Source organism: Grampus griseus, assembly GCF_964374135.1.
Source record: "Grampus griseus genome assembly, chromosome: 11".
Taxonomy (NCBI): Eukaryota; Metazoa; Chordata; class Mammalia; order Artiodactyla; family Delphinidae; genus Grampus; species Grampus griseus.
Window position 1 is genome coordinate 51,396,406 of NC_139005.1, and position 12,226 is coordinate 51,408,631.

The 12,226-nt window shown below is 40.5% G+C and overlaps 1 protein-coding gene across 3 annotated transcripts in view; it reads left to right on the top strand.

The window, feature by feature from the left end:
• The window catches only part of TBC1D30 (TBC1 domain family member 30), a gene marked incomplete at its 5' end in the record, with an annotated part of 80,813 nt that overhangs the window by 42,784 nt on the left and 25,803 nt on the right, over positions 1-12,226 (top strand). For all 3 annotated transcript variants that reach the window (XM_082667000.1, XM_082667001.1, XM_082667002.1), the window contains 2 exons: positions 9,352-9,520; positions 11,456-11,624. In XM_082667000.1, the coding sequence (XP_082523126.1) occupies positions 9,352-9,520; positions 11,456-11,624 (338 nt within the window). The remainder of the gene's footprint in view (positions 1-9,351; positions 9,521-11,455; positions 11,625-12,226) is intronic.

The following is a 12,226-nucleotide window of genomic DNA, read 5'->3' on the forward strand; positions in this document are numbered from 1 at the left end:
CAGCATACCCTTCCCTCTCCCCATGTCCTCAAGTCCATTCTCTAGTAGGCCTGCATCTTTACTCCCGTCTTACCCCTAGGTTCTTCATGACCATTTTTTGTTTGTTTGTTTGTTTTAGATTCCATATATATGTGTTAGCATATGGTATTTGTTTTTCTCTTTCTGACTTATTCACTCTGTATGACAGACTCTAGGTCCATCCACCTCACTACAAATAACTCAATTTCATTTCTTTTTGTGGCTGAGTAATATTCCATTGTATATATGTGCCACATCTTCTTTATCCATTCATCTGTCGATGGACACTTATGTTGCTTCCAAGTCCTGGCTATTGTAAATAGAGCTGCAATGAACATTGTGGTACATGACTCTTTTTGAATTATGGTTTTCTCAGGGTATATGCCCAGTAACGGGATTGCTGGGTCATATGGTAGTTCTATTTTTAGTTTTTTAAGGAACCTTCATACTGTTCTCCATAGTGGCTGTATCAATTTACATTCCCACCAACAGTGCAAGAGGGTTCCCTTTTCTCCACACCCTCTCCAGCATTTATTGTTTGTAGATTTTTTGATGATGGCCATTCTGACCGGTGTGAGATGATATCGCATTGTAGTTTTGATTTGCATTTCTTTAATGATTAATGATGTTGAGCATTCTTTCATGTGTTTGTTGGCAGTTGTATATCTTCTTTGGAGAAATGTCTATTTAGATCTTCTGCCCTTTTTTGGATTGGGTTGTTTTTTTTTTTTGATATTGAGCTGCATGAGCTGCTTGCAAATTTTGGAGATTAATCCTCTGTCAGTTGCTTCATTTGCAAATATTTTGTCCCATTCTGAGGGTTGTCTTTTTGTCTTGTTTATGGTTTTGTTTGCTGCGCAAAAGCTTTTAAGTGTCATTAGGTCCCATTTGTTTATTTTTGTTTTTATTTCCATTTCTCTAGGAGGTGGGTCAAAAAGGATCTTGCTGTGATTTATGTCATAGAGTGTTCTGCCTATGTTTTCCTCTGAGAGTTTGATAGTGTCTGGCCTTACATATAGGATTTTAATTCATTTTGAGTTTATTTTTGTGTATGGTGTTAGGGAGTGTTCTAATTTCATTCTTTTACATGTAGCTGTCCAGTTTTCCCAGCACCACTTATTGAAGAGACTATCTTTTCTCCATTGTATATTCTTTCCTCCTTTATCAAAGATAAGGTGACCATATGTGCATGGGTTTATCTCTGGGCTTTCTGTCCTGTTCCATTGATCTGTATTTCTGTTTTTGTGCCAGTACCATACTGTCTTGATTACTGTAGCTTTGTAGTATAGTCTGAAGTCTGGTAGCCTGATTCCTCCAGCTCCGTTTTTCTTTCTCAAGTTTGCTTTGGCTATTCAGGGTCTTTTGTGTTTGCATACAAATTGTGCAATTTTTTGTTTTAGTTCTGTGAAAAATGCCATTGGTAGTTTGATAGGGATTGCATTGAATCTGTAGATTGCTTTGGGTAGTGTAGTCATTTTCACAATGTTGATTCTTCCAATCCAGGAACACGGTATATCTCTCCATCTATTTGTTTCATCTTTAATTCTTCTTATCAGTGTCTTATAATTTTCTGCATACAGGTCTTTTGTCTTCTTAGGTAGGTTTATTCCTAGGTATTTTATTCTTTTTGTTGAAATGGTAAATGGGAGTGTTTTCTTAATTTCACTTTCAGAATTTTCATCATTAGTGTATAGGAATGCAAGAGATTTCTGTGTATTAATTTTGTATCCTGCTACTTTACCAAATTCATTGATTAGCTCTAGTAGTTATCTGGTAGCATCTTTAGGATTCTCTATGTATAGTATCATGTCATCTGCAAACAGTGACAACTTTACTTCTTCTTTTCCGATTTGGATTCCTTTTATTTCTTTTTCTTCTTTGATTGCTGTGGTAAAACTTCCAAAACTATTTTGAATAATAGTGGTGAGAGTGGGCAACCTTGCCTTGTTCCTGAACTTAGTGGAAATGGTTTCGGTTTTTCACCATTGAGGACATGTTGGCTGTGGGTTTGTCATATATGGCCTTTATTATGTTGAGGTAAGTTCTCCCTATGCCTACTTTCTGGAGAACTTTTATCATAAATGGGTGTTCAATTTTGTCAAAAGCTTTCTCTGCATCTGTTGAGATGATCATATGGTTTTTCTCCTTCAGTTTGTTAGTATAGTATAACACATTGATTGATTTGCGTATATTGAAGAATTCTTGCATTCCTGGGATAAACCCCACTTGATCATGGTGTATGATCCTTTTAATGTGCCGTTGGATTCTGTTTGCTAGTATTTTGTTGAGGATTTTTGCATCTGTTCATCAGTGATATTGGTCTGTAGTTTTCTTTTTTTGTGACATCTTTGTCTGGTTTTGGTATCAGGTTGAAGGTGGCCTCGTAGAATGAGTTTGGGAGTGTTCCTCCTTCTTCTATATTTTGGAAGAGCTTGAGAAGGATAGGTGTTAGCTCTTCTCTAAATGTTGGATAGAATTCGCCTGTGAAGCCATCTGGTCCTGGGCTTTTGTTTGTTGGAAGATTTTTAATCACAGTTTCAATTTCAGTGCTTGTGATTGGTCTGTTTATATTTTCTGTTTCTTCCTGATTCAGTCTTGGAAGGTTGTGCTTTTCTAAGAATTTGTCCATTTCTTCCAGGTTGTCCATTTTATTGGCATATAGTTGCTTGTAGTAATATCTCATGATCCTTTGTATTTCTGCAGTGTCATTTGTTACCTCCCCTTTTTCATTTCTAATTCTATTGATTTGAGTCTTCTCCCTCTTTTTCTTTTTTTTTCTTTTTTTTTTGCCGTACGCGGGCCTCTCACTGCTGTGGCCTCTCCCGTTGCGGAGCACAGGCCCCGGATGCACAGGCTCAGCGGCCATGGCTCACCGGCCCAGCTGCTCTGTGGCATGTGGGATCCTCCCGGACCGGGGCATGAACCCACTTCCCCTGCATCGGCAGGCAGACTCTCAACCACTGTGCCACCAGGGAAGCCCTCCCTTTTTTTCTTGATGAGTCTTCCTAATGGTTTATCAATTTTGTTTATCTTCTCAAAGAACCAGCCTTTAGTTTTATGGATCTTTGCTATCATTTCCTTCATTTCTTTTTCATTTATTTCTCATCTGATCTTTATGATTTCTTTCCTTTTGCTAACTTTGGGGTTTTTTTGTTCTTCTTTCTCTGATTGCTTTAGGTGTGAGGTTAGGTTGTTTATTTGAGATGTTTCTTGTTTCTTAAGGTAGGATTGTTTTGCTATAAACTTCCCTCTTAGAACTGCTTTTGCTGCATCCCATAGGTTTTGAGTTGTCGTGTTGTCATTGTCATTTGTTTCTAGGTGTTTTTTGATTTCTTCTTTGATTTCTTCATTGATCTCTTGGTTATTAAGTAGTGTATTGTTTAGCCTCCATGTGTTTGTAGTTTTTACAGATCTTTTCCTGTAATTGATATCTAGTCTCATAGCGTTGTGGTCAGAAAAGATGCCTGATACGATTTCGATTTTCTTAAATTTACCAAGGCTTGATTTGTGACCCAAGATATGATCTATCCTGGAGAATATTCCATGAGCACTTGAGAAGAAAGTGTATTCTGTTGTGTTTGAATGGAATGTCATCTAAATATCAATTAACTCCATCTTGTTTAATGTATCATTTAAAGCTTGTGTTTCCTTACTTATTTTCATTTTGGATGATCTGTCCATTGGTGAAAGTAGGGTGTTAAAGTTCCCTACTATGATTGTCTTACTGTCGATTTCCCCTTTTATGGCTGTTAGTGTATGTTTTATTTATTAGAAGCCCTAGTCCAGCTTGTATTCAAGGGGAAGGGCATATACAAGGGTGTGACCTGCCAGGAGGTGTAGACCCTGAGAGGTCACGCTGTAAACTGCCTTATTTGTTATGCTTAATTCTGGTTGGATCTTGTTAATAGGTTGCTTTCACATCTGGGGCAAGGTATGAATGAAGTAGGCTGAGAGTGAATGTCTGTTATGGAAGGTGTTTGAGTGGAGAAAGGTTATGGAAGTGAGTTATGTTTCTTATCTTTTAATCTTTGATGTCTAGGGCCTTTTTTTTTCTTGTGGTTTGTGGGCCTCTCACTGCTTTGGCCTCTCCCCTTGCGGAGCACAGGCTCTGGACGCTCAGGCTCAGCGGCCACGTCTCACGGGCCTAGCCTCTCCGCGGCATGTGGGATCTTTCCGGAATGGGGCACGAACCTGTGTCCCCTGCATCGGCAGGCGGACTCTCAACCACTGTGCCACCAGGGAAGCCCTCGGGCCTTTTTTAGTAAAAAAATTCTGGAAACACTTTGAGATGGGTCGCTAGCAAGTTAAACGTATAGGTCTGAATATGACTCAGTGAGTCACCACAAATAGTCTTTATGAGAAATGAAGCGTTTCAGATGTAGAGGTTGGCCACTGCCTTATTTGCTTGGTGTAGTATGGGGTTGCTTATTCATGTTGGAATCCTGAAGCTGTTTTTGATTGCAATGTTGTGTGGTGGATGGGATGAATACTTAGTCTTTGTATTCAAGATCCCCCGCCTCCTCCCAATTCTGTGTTTGATTGCAGCAAATAACTTAGTGATATTCTTAATCACTCACTTAATGTCATATGGAAAAATAAACACATTTTCCTCCTGGTTTTATACACATCGTGGTGTAATTAACTATAAATCCAGCATGACATGATCTAAATCTGTATTCACCCTCTCGATTTTTCCATTCATGTGTTTAAGGAAACAGCTTTGAAGGTACTCGTTCATCAAATAGGCAGGGGTGAAGGGGAGGAGGCAGTGACAAATCAAATACGTGAGTTTAAAACATTTTTTATTAAGAAGCAATTTTGTTTATTCAGTCTATCAGCTTTAGTCGTCTTTTTTTTTTCTGGTGTAATTTGCATGACTATGCAATGAGAGCTGTCAAGTTGAAATGTTGAAATAAACAGGTTTGGGAAAGGGGATATAAATGCCAATCAAATCACAAAATCTCAGTGATATTTGAGAAACTAAAAATTCACATAAAAAGATGGATTATTCAAAGCTGAGAAACTGAATATTTATATTTCTGCCTCTAAGAAAATGAACTGTGTGGAATGAAATGACATCATCATCATTTAGGAATCTTGTGTTTAGACATTTAATATGCAGAGGAAGTTTGGGTTTATGAAGACACTTCCAATGCTAAGGAAAATATTGGGTGTCATTGTTTTTCCAGCAGCTCTTTTCGCCTCTGCAAGTTGTAGTTATTAGGGAAATGAATAGTTTATCAGAGTAGGTAAACCATTTTCCCTGCTTTTTTTGCGTTTACTGTTTTTTCTTGGTAACTGTTTTGTTTTTAACTATTTGTTAAAAATTTGAAGCTTCCCCATTATTTTTTGAATACTTCATTTTTAAGAGCAGTTTAGATTCATAGCAAAATTGAGAGGAAAGTACAGAGATTTTCCATATACCCCTTGGCGCCCCCCCCCGCCCATGACAGCCTCCTTCATTATCAGTATCACTCACTAGAGGGGTACATTTGTTAAAATCGATGAACCAACATTGACACTCCCTGCCCCCCTTCCACTAATCTTTTTACTACTTCCATAGTTTTGCCTTTTCCAGAATATCATATCGTTGGAATCATACAGTATGTTGCCTCTTCAGATTGGTTTCTTTCATTTAGCAATATACATTTATGGTCTCTCCATGTCTCTTCATGGCTTGATAGCTGGATTCTTTTTAGTAATGAATAATATTCCATTGTCTGGACCTACTGGAGGACATCTTGGTTGCTTCCAAGTTTTGGCAATTATGAATAAAGCTGCTATAAAAATCCACATGTAAGTTTTTGTGTGGACATAAATTTTCAACTCCTTTGGGTAAACACCAAGGAGTGCAATTGCTGGATTGTATGGTAGGAGTATGTTTAGTTTTATAAAAAAAAAAAACTCATCAAACTGTCTTCCAAAGTGACTATACCAGTTTGCATTCCTACTAGCAAAGTCTGAGAGTTCTTGTTGCTCCACATCCTTGTCAACATTTGTTGTTGTCAGCATTCCAGATTTTGGCCATTGTAATAAGTGTGTAGTGGTACCTCACTGTTGTTTTTATTTGAATTTCTCTGATGACTGTGATGTGAAACATCTTTTCATAGCTTATTTACCACCTGTATATCTTCTTTGGGTGTCTGTTAAGGTCTTTGGTCCATTTTTTAATCAGGTTGTTTGTTTTCTTATTGTTGAGTTTGAAGAATTGTTGTACATTTTGGGTGACAGTCCTTTTTTCAGATCTGTCTTTTCAAATATTTTCTCCCAGTCTGTGGCTTTTCTTCTAATGCTCTTGGCAGTGTCTTTCACAGAGCAGAAGGTTTAAATTTTAATGAAGTCTAGCCTACCAAGTATTTCTCTCATGGATTGTGCCTTTGGTATTGTATCTAAAAAGTCATTTAAAAGTCATACTAAAGGTCATCTAGGCTCTGTTATCTCCTAGGAGTATTATGGTATTGTGTTTTAGATCATAGGTCTATGATCCCTTTTGAGTTACTTTTTGTGGAGAGTGTAGGGTTGTACCAGCACCATTTGTTGAAGAGACTGTCAGTTCTATTGCCATTATGTATCCTATTTTTTTTTAAAGATCTAATGTTTGGTCTTTGGAATACAGTAGTAGGTGACGTAACATAGCTGACATAGTACATAGCTGGCTCTTCTGTCTTATGTCAGATTTTTTTTTTTTGTACGTGGGCCTCTCACTGTTGTGGCCTCTCCCGTTGCGGAGCACAGGCTCCGAATGCACAGGCTCAGCGGCCATGGCTCACGGGCCCAGCCGCTCCGCGGCATGTGGCATCTTCCCAGACCGGGCACGAACCCGTGTCCCCTGCATCGGCAGGCGGACTCTCAACGACTGCGCCACCAGGGAAGCCCTTATGTCAGATTTTGAGATGCGTTTGGACAGAGAATTTCATTGTGTCACAAGAATTACTGTGACAATTGGAATTCTTTTTCTTGTTTTCATGTAATTTTGAGGGATTGTGATGCCTCATAAAAACTTATAAATTCATTTAAAAATCTTTCTTGGTATTATATAGCTTATTCTAGATGAAAAGTGCAGTAATAGACTGTTACCTTTAAATTTTGCCTTCAGATCCCATAAATCTTCTCCTTACCTGTAGAGCGCGAGGTCCCTGACAGTGCTCTCTGCTCTGCTGACAATTTGCTCTCCCCTCTGCTGGCCTGTGTGAGGGCTTCCTCCCTCCACAAAGGCTGAACGTACTGCTTTTACTGCTAAGCTCCTATTTTCAGGGTGATGTTGCATTTACCTGGTAAATTCTGACCCTGTGTCAGAAGGCTAAGGCGGTTCCCTGGGCCTGTTCACTCCTATAGTAAAGGCCGTGGGGGGCCTTCTTGAGAGTATGTCCCCAGTCTTACTGACTTAGTCAAAACTATGACCCTAGGGCTTCCCTGGTGGCACAGTGGTTAAGAATCCGCCTGCCAATGCAGGGGACACGGGTTTGAGCCCTGGTCTGGGAGGATCCCACATGCCACAGAGCAACTAAGCCGTGCGCCACAACTACTGAGCCCGTGTACCACAACTACTGAAGCCCGTGCACCTAGAGCCCGTGTTCCTCAACAAGAGAAGCCACTGCAATGAGAAGCCTGCGAATCGCAATGAACAGTAGCCCTTGCTCGCTGCAACTAGAGAAAGCCCATGTGCAGCAACGAAGACCCAACACAGCCAAAAATAAATAAATAAATTTATAAAAAACAAAACAAAACAACTATGACCGTAAAAGTAGAAGTTACAAGCCAAGGATGAGGGGGAAATGGGCCCTTGGCAGGTCTGGGAGATAATTTTTTTTTTTGAAAATAGTGTTTTGTGATATGCTGAAAATCAAAATATGAGACAGCTACCTCTCTACCAACGTATAGAACCCACTATGATTTTGTTCTTTTATTTTTTAAATGAATTTATTTATTTTTGGCTGCATTGGGTCTTCATTGCTGCGCGCGGGCTTTCTCTAGTTGCGGCGAGCGGGGGCTACTCCTTGTTGTGGTGTGCAGGCTTCTCATTGCGGTGGCTTCTCTTGTGGCGGAGCACGGGCTCTAGGTGGCGGGCTTCAGCAGTTGTGGCATGCGGGCTCAGTAGTTGTGGCTCGAGAGCTCTAGAGCACAGGCTCAGTAGTTGTGGCACATGGGCTTAGTTGCTCCGTGTCATATGGGATCTTCCCAGACCAGGGCTTGAACCCGTGTCCCCTGCATTGGCAGGTGGATTCTTAACCACTGCACCACCAGGGAAGTCCTATGATTTTGCTCTTAATTTTGCTTTTTCTGTGCTCTAGGGAAAGAGCAGGTCTTCTAAGGAGGAGGGCGTAAACAGAGCATGCAAGCTGACATATAGAACTCACGTGTGTTTTGCTGGGTCATTCTGGTGGTCCTTGACATCTTAGAAAAGATAGAAAAATCAGATAGAAAAGTCAGAATGAAAATAGTAATTTGAAGAGCATGAGCCAATCTCATGAAAGAAATCCCAATTTAAAAGTACCATTTGCTCAAACAAAACCTTGTTGCACTCCCCCAGGAGAGGAAGTGGACAAAAAGCCGACATCAGTTGTCCAAATAACCCAGGTTGATGGTCAATGAATCTTGAGACCGGCTGCAGTTGGGATGTTCCATGACAGGCCAGCTCTTGGTTTTCAGGTTAAGGTTGTAAAACTGTGCTGATATCAGGGAGCCGACATTGAGATTCCTGCCGGCTGCTGAGAAAGCACGTGCTCCGTGGCTTCTCAGAAGGAGGCTGAGGGGTGTGTTTATCATCACAGCTACTTATAGGATGAACTCAGGTCTAGCGGCCCAGCTAGAAGTTTTAGACATTGGCAGATGTGGGGTCTGAGGTACTTAGACAGTTATGCCGCCCGCTCCTTACCCAGGGGGAGAGGAGCCTTGAAAATCCAGAACATTTAGTTCTGACATATGTAAAGGATAGTGTGCTTTGGCTAACTGCATTTTATCTATTTGAATAAGTTCTATTTAAGATATGTGAATATACTGGTTTTTATGAAGCAATCTTCTTTTTTTAATAGATTTATTTTGTTTATTTGTTTTTTTGGGGGCTGCATTGGGTCTTCATTGCTGCATGCAGGCTTTCTCTAGTTGCAGCTAGCAGGGGCTACTCTTCGTTGTGGTGCATGGGCTTCTCATTGCGATGGCTTCTCTTGTTGCGGAGCATAGGCTCTAGGCGCACAGGCTTCAGTAGTTGTGGCACGTGGGCTTCAGTAGTTGTGGCTCACAGGCTCTAGAGCGCAGGCTCAGTTTTTGTGGTGCGCGGGCTTTGTTGCCCTACGGCCTATATGAAGTGATCTTATTCTTTATCTTTTTCTTCAGATTATGATTTACCTTATCGACAAGGTACTTCCTGAAAGCTATTTTGTCAACAATCTCCGGGCACTGTCTGTGGATATGGCCGTCTTCCGAGACCTCTTGAGACTGAAGCTCCCGGAATTATCTCAGCACCTGGATACTCTTCAAAAAACTGCGAACAAGGAAAGTGGAGGTAGTGATGATTCAATGCTATTTTACCTTTGAAAATACTTTACTTCTCTGGTTCCACTGTACATAAGAGCCTAAACCTTGAATGGAAATATGTGTTTTCAGATATTTCTATTGGTGAGAGTTTAGTGCAATGAAATAGATTTCTAGAGAACAAAAACAAAACTAAAAACAAAACCAAGAACAAAAAACAGAGGGGCAAATGTTGAACCTCTAACTGGTTATGGTTAGGAACTCAGACAAGAACCTAATACTTCACCAGTGCCAGATCACCAAGTATATATTGTACTCTAGGTAAAGAAGGGTATCCGTGTCTTGCCATCTAGTTAAACTGCTTTAAGTTGGCACCAAAACTACAGGAGTTCTTTAAAACTGAGCTACAGGTACAACTTAGCACAGACTGTGGTTTTGCCTCAACCATTGATGTTACGGAGAGTGGAATATGTATTTTCATAGAGTTGTAGGAGATAAAAGCAGTCCTTTGGACTGAGTTCCTTTGATTCATTCATGCGAAGGGTATTTAGATTTACTTGAGATGAATGGGCCTGGTCTTGCTGGAGAAGGGCTCTTCTGGACCTCTGTTTAGAACCTGAGCCCTGCAGGAATGGACTGGGCTGAGTGGGGCGGTGATGGAGACAGCTCTGCAAGCAGCTCTGCGTCTCCTCCATCTAGCCGGCTTCGTCCAGCTTCCCAAGTACCTGAGCTCGTAGCTGTCATTATACCCACTGCTTGCACTTCCCCGGCTGTGCTCAGGATACCAGAAATAGAATAGTCAGAAGTTTGCTATGTTTCCTTTAAATGGTTGCCAGTTCCTGATCCATGCATCTAAATCTGGGAAAATACGAAAGGATTTTGAGGACCCTATCTATGATTAAAATACACTGGAAATTTTAGTGACACCTGAGCGTCTCTAAGCATTTTCTTCTAACTCATTTGAGCAATCTTACTTAATTTGGCTGTGCAGTATACTTGTGAACCGATGGGGATTTCATAAAGCTTCCAGAGAGACCAAACTTTTCTGTCCCGGAGTCAGACACACTTTTACTGGGCTCCATGTTTCCCCTAAATGCCCTGTACTTGCTTAAGTGGTGACCTCAGATTCTAGTCTCTGAACAAAGATATTCCTTTGTTCATAGGTAAGAAGCAAGAAAATGAGTGCAGGAGAACAGATCTTGTTTTGCTTGTACTTGGGTAACTGCACCTTCTGACTGTAATTTGGAGGGAGGATTAGTCCAAATATCTAAATTTTTATATTTCATTAAAATACACGCTTATGTGATCACAGGAAATGGGAGGGGACTCTTTTTTTAGTGAATCCAGAAACTTCAAAGTGAGCTGGATCCCAGGTCTTTAAAACTGGGTATAGTTTAGTTAAAAATATTGTAAAATTTCACTTTGCTTGATCTCCGAGTATTTTGGGATTTTCCAGCTTTATTTCTGTTACTGATTTCTGGTTTAATTCCATTGTGGTCTGAGAACTATGTATAAATTAAGAAGTAGACAGGTAACTGCTAATGAGCAATTTTATTTTTATCGGCAGCATTTGAATAAAGGTAGGCTTTAGGAGGTTTTGAAAATCAACTTTTACCTTTGAGAGGTTAAAATCCTTTTTATCCTGTTTTCGGTAAGGAAAACATCCTCCTTAATTTTCAGCACCCCACAATAGGTAGAGCCAAATTAAATTTTAGGTTAAGATTTCTCAAATATCACAAAGAATCTGTGAAGTTCAAATTATTGAGATTTTAATTAAACACACCAATGTTCTTCAAAAAAAAAAAAAAAGGAAGGACAAAAGGAGGAAGGAAGCAGAATTTAGAGATATAAAGAAATCAGTCAGGAAATAACATATTTGGGTGGACATGGGAGACTGAAAGAGGGTATTTTTATGTCTTACAAGTTGTCGATTCTGGAGAGATGTAGAGTGTTTGTTTTATTTCAGGTGGATATGAGCCCCCACTTACGAATGTCTTCACGATGCAGTGGTTTCTGACTCTCTTCGCTACGTGCCTCCCTAACCATACGGTTTTAAAGATTTGGGATTCAGTCTTCTTTGAAGGTTCGGAAATCATCCTAAGGGTGTCGCTGGCTATCTGGGCAAAACTGGGAGAGTAAGTGATTTCCCACTGCTGTTCTTTTCTGTGGTGTTGAGGGCCTTACACCATTTTTGTGCTCTAACAAGTAAAGGATTGCTATTTAGGTTTGAGGAGGAGAGAAAGTTGTGAACTCGGTGCAATTGCTTCTGCCTTCTGAACTCTCAGCTGGCTCTTCTGTGAATGTTGGGGGCAGAGAAAATCCATTTTACTGAAGGAGGCAAGCTGTTTCCAGCCTGTAGGTCTCCTCCTCCTCAGTGCTGGTGTCCTGCCTGGTCCGAGCTGTCAGCATCTTTCCTGACACTGGTTGGGGAGAGGGAAAGGAATGTAGGTGGAAGAGAAACAGGCAGATCTGGAGAGGACTGGGTGGGTTTGTTGGTTAAGACTGCAATTTGGCTTATGTTTGAATTTTTATAATTTATTTTGTGAGCTGTGATAAAATCAAATGAGATAATATGTGTAAGGGTATCTAGCATGGTGCTTGGTACCTAGTCAACAGTAAAACTTATTTCATTTCATCAAGAGTTAATTCTAGGGGCTTCCCTGGTGGTGCAGTAGTTGAGAGTCCGCCTGCCGATGCAGGGGACACGGGTTTGTGCCCCGGTCTGGGAGGATCCCAC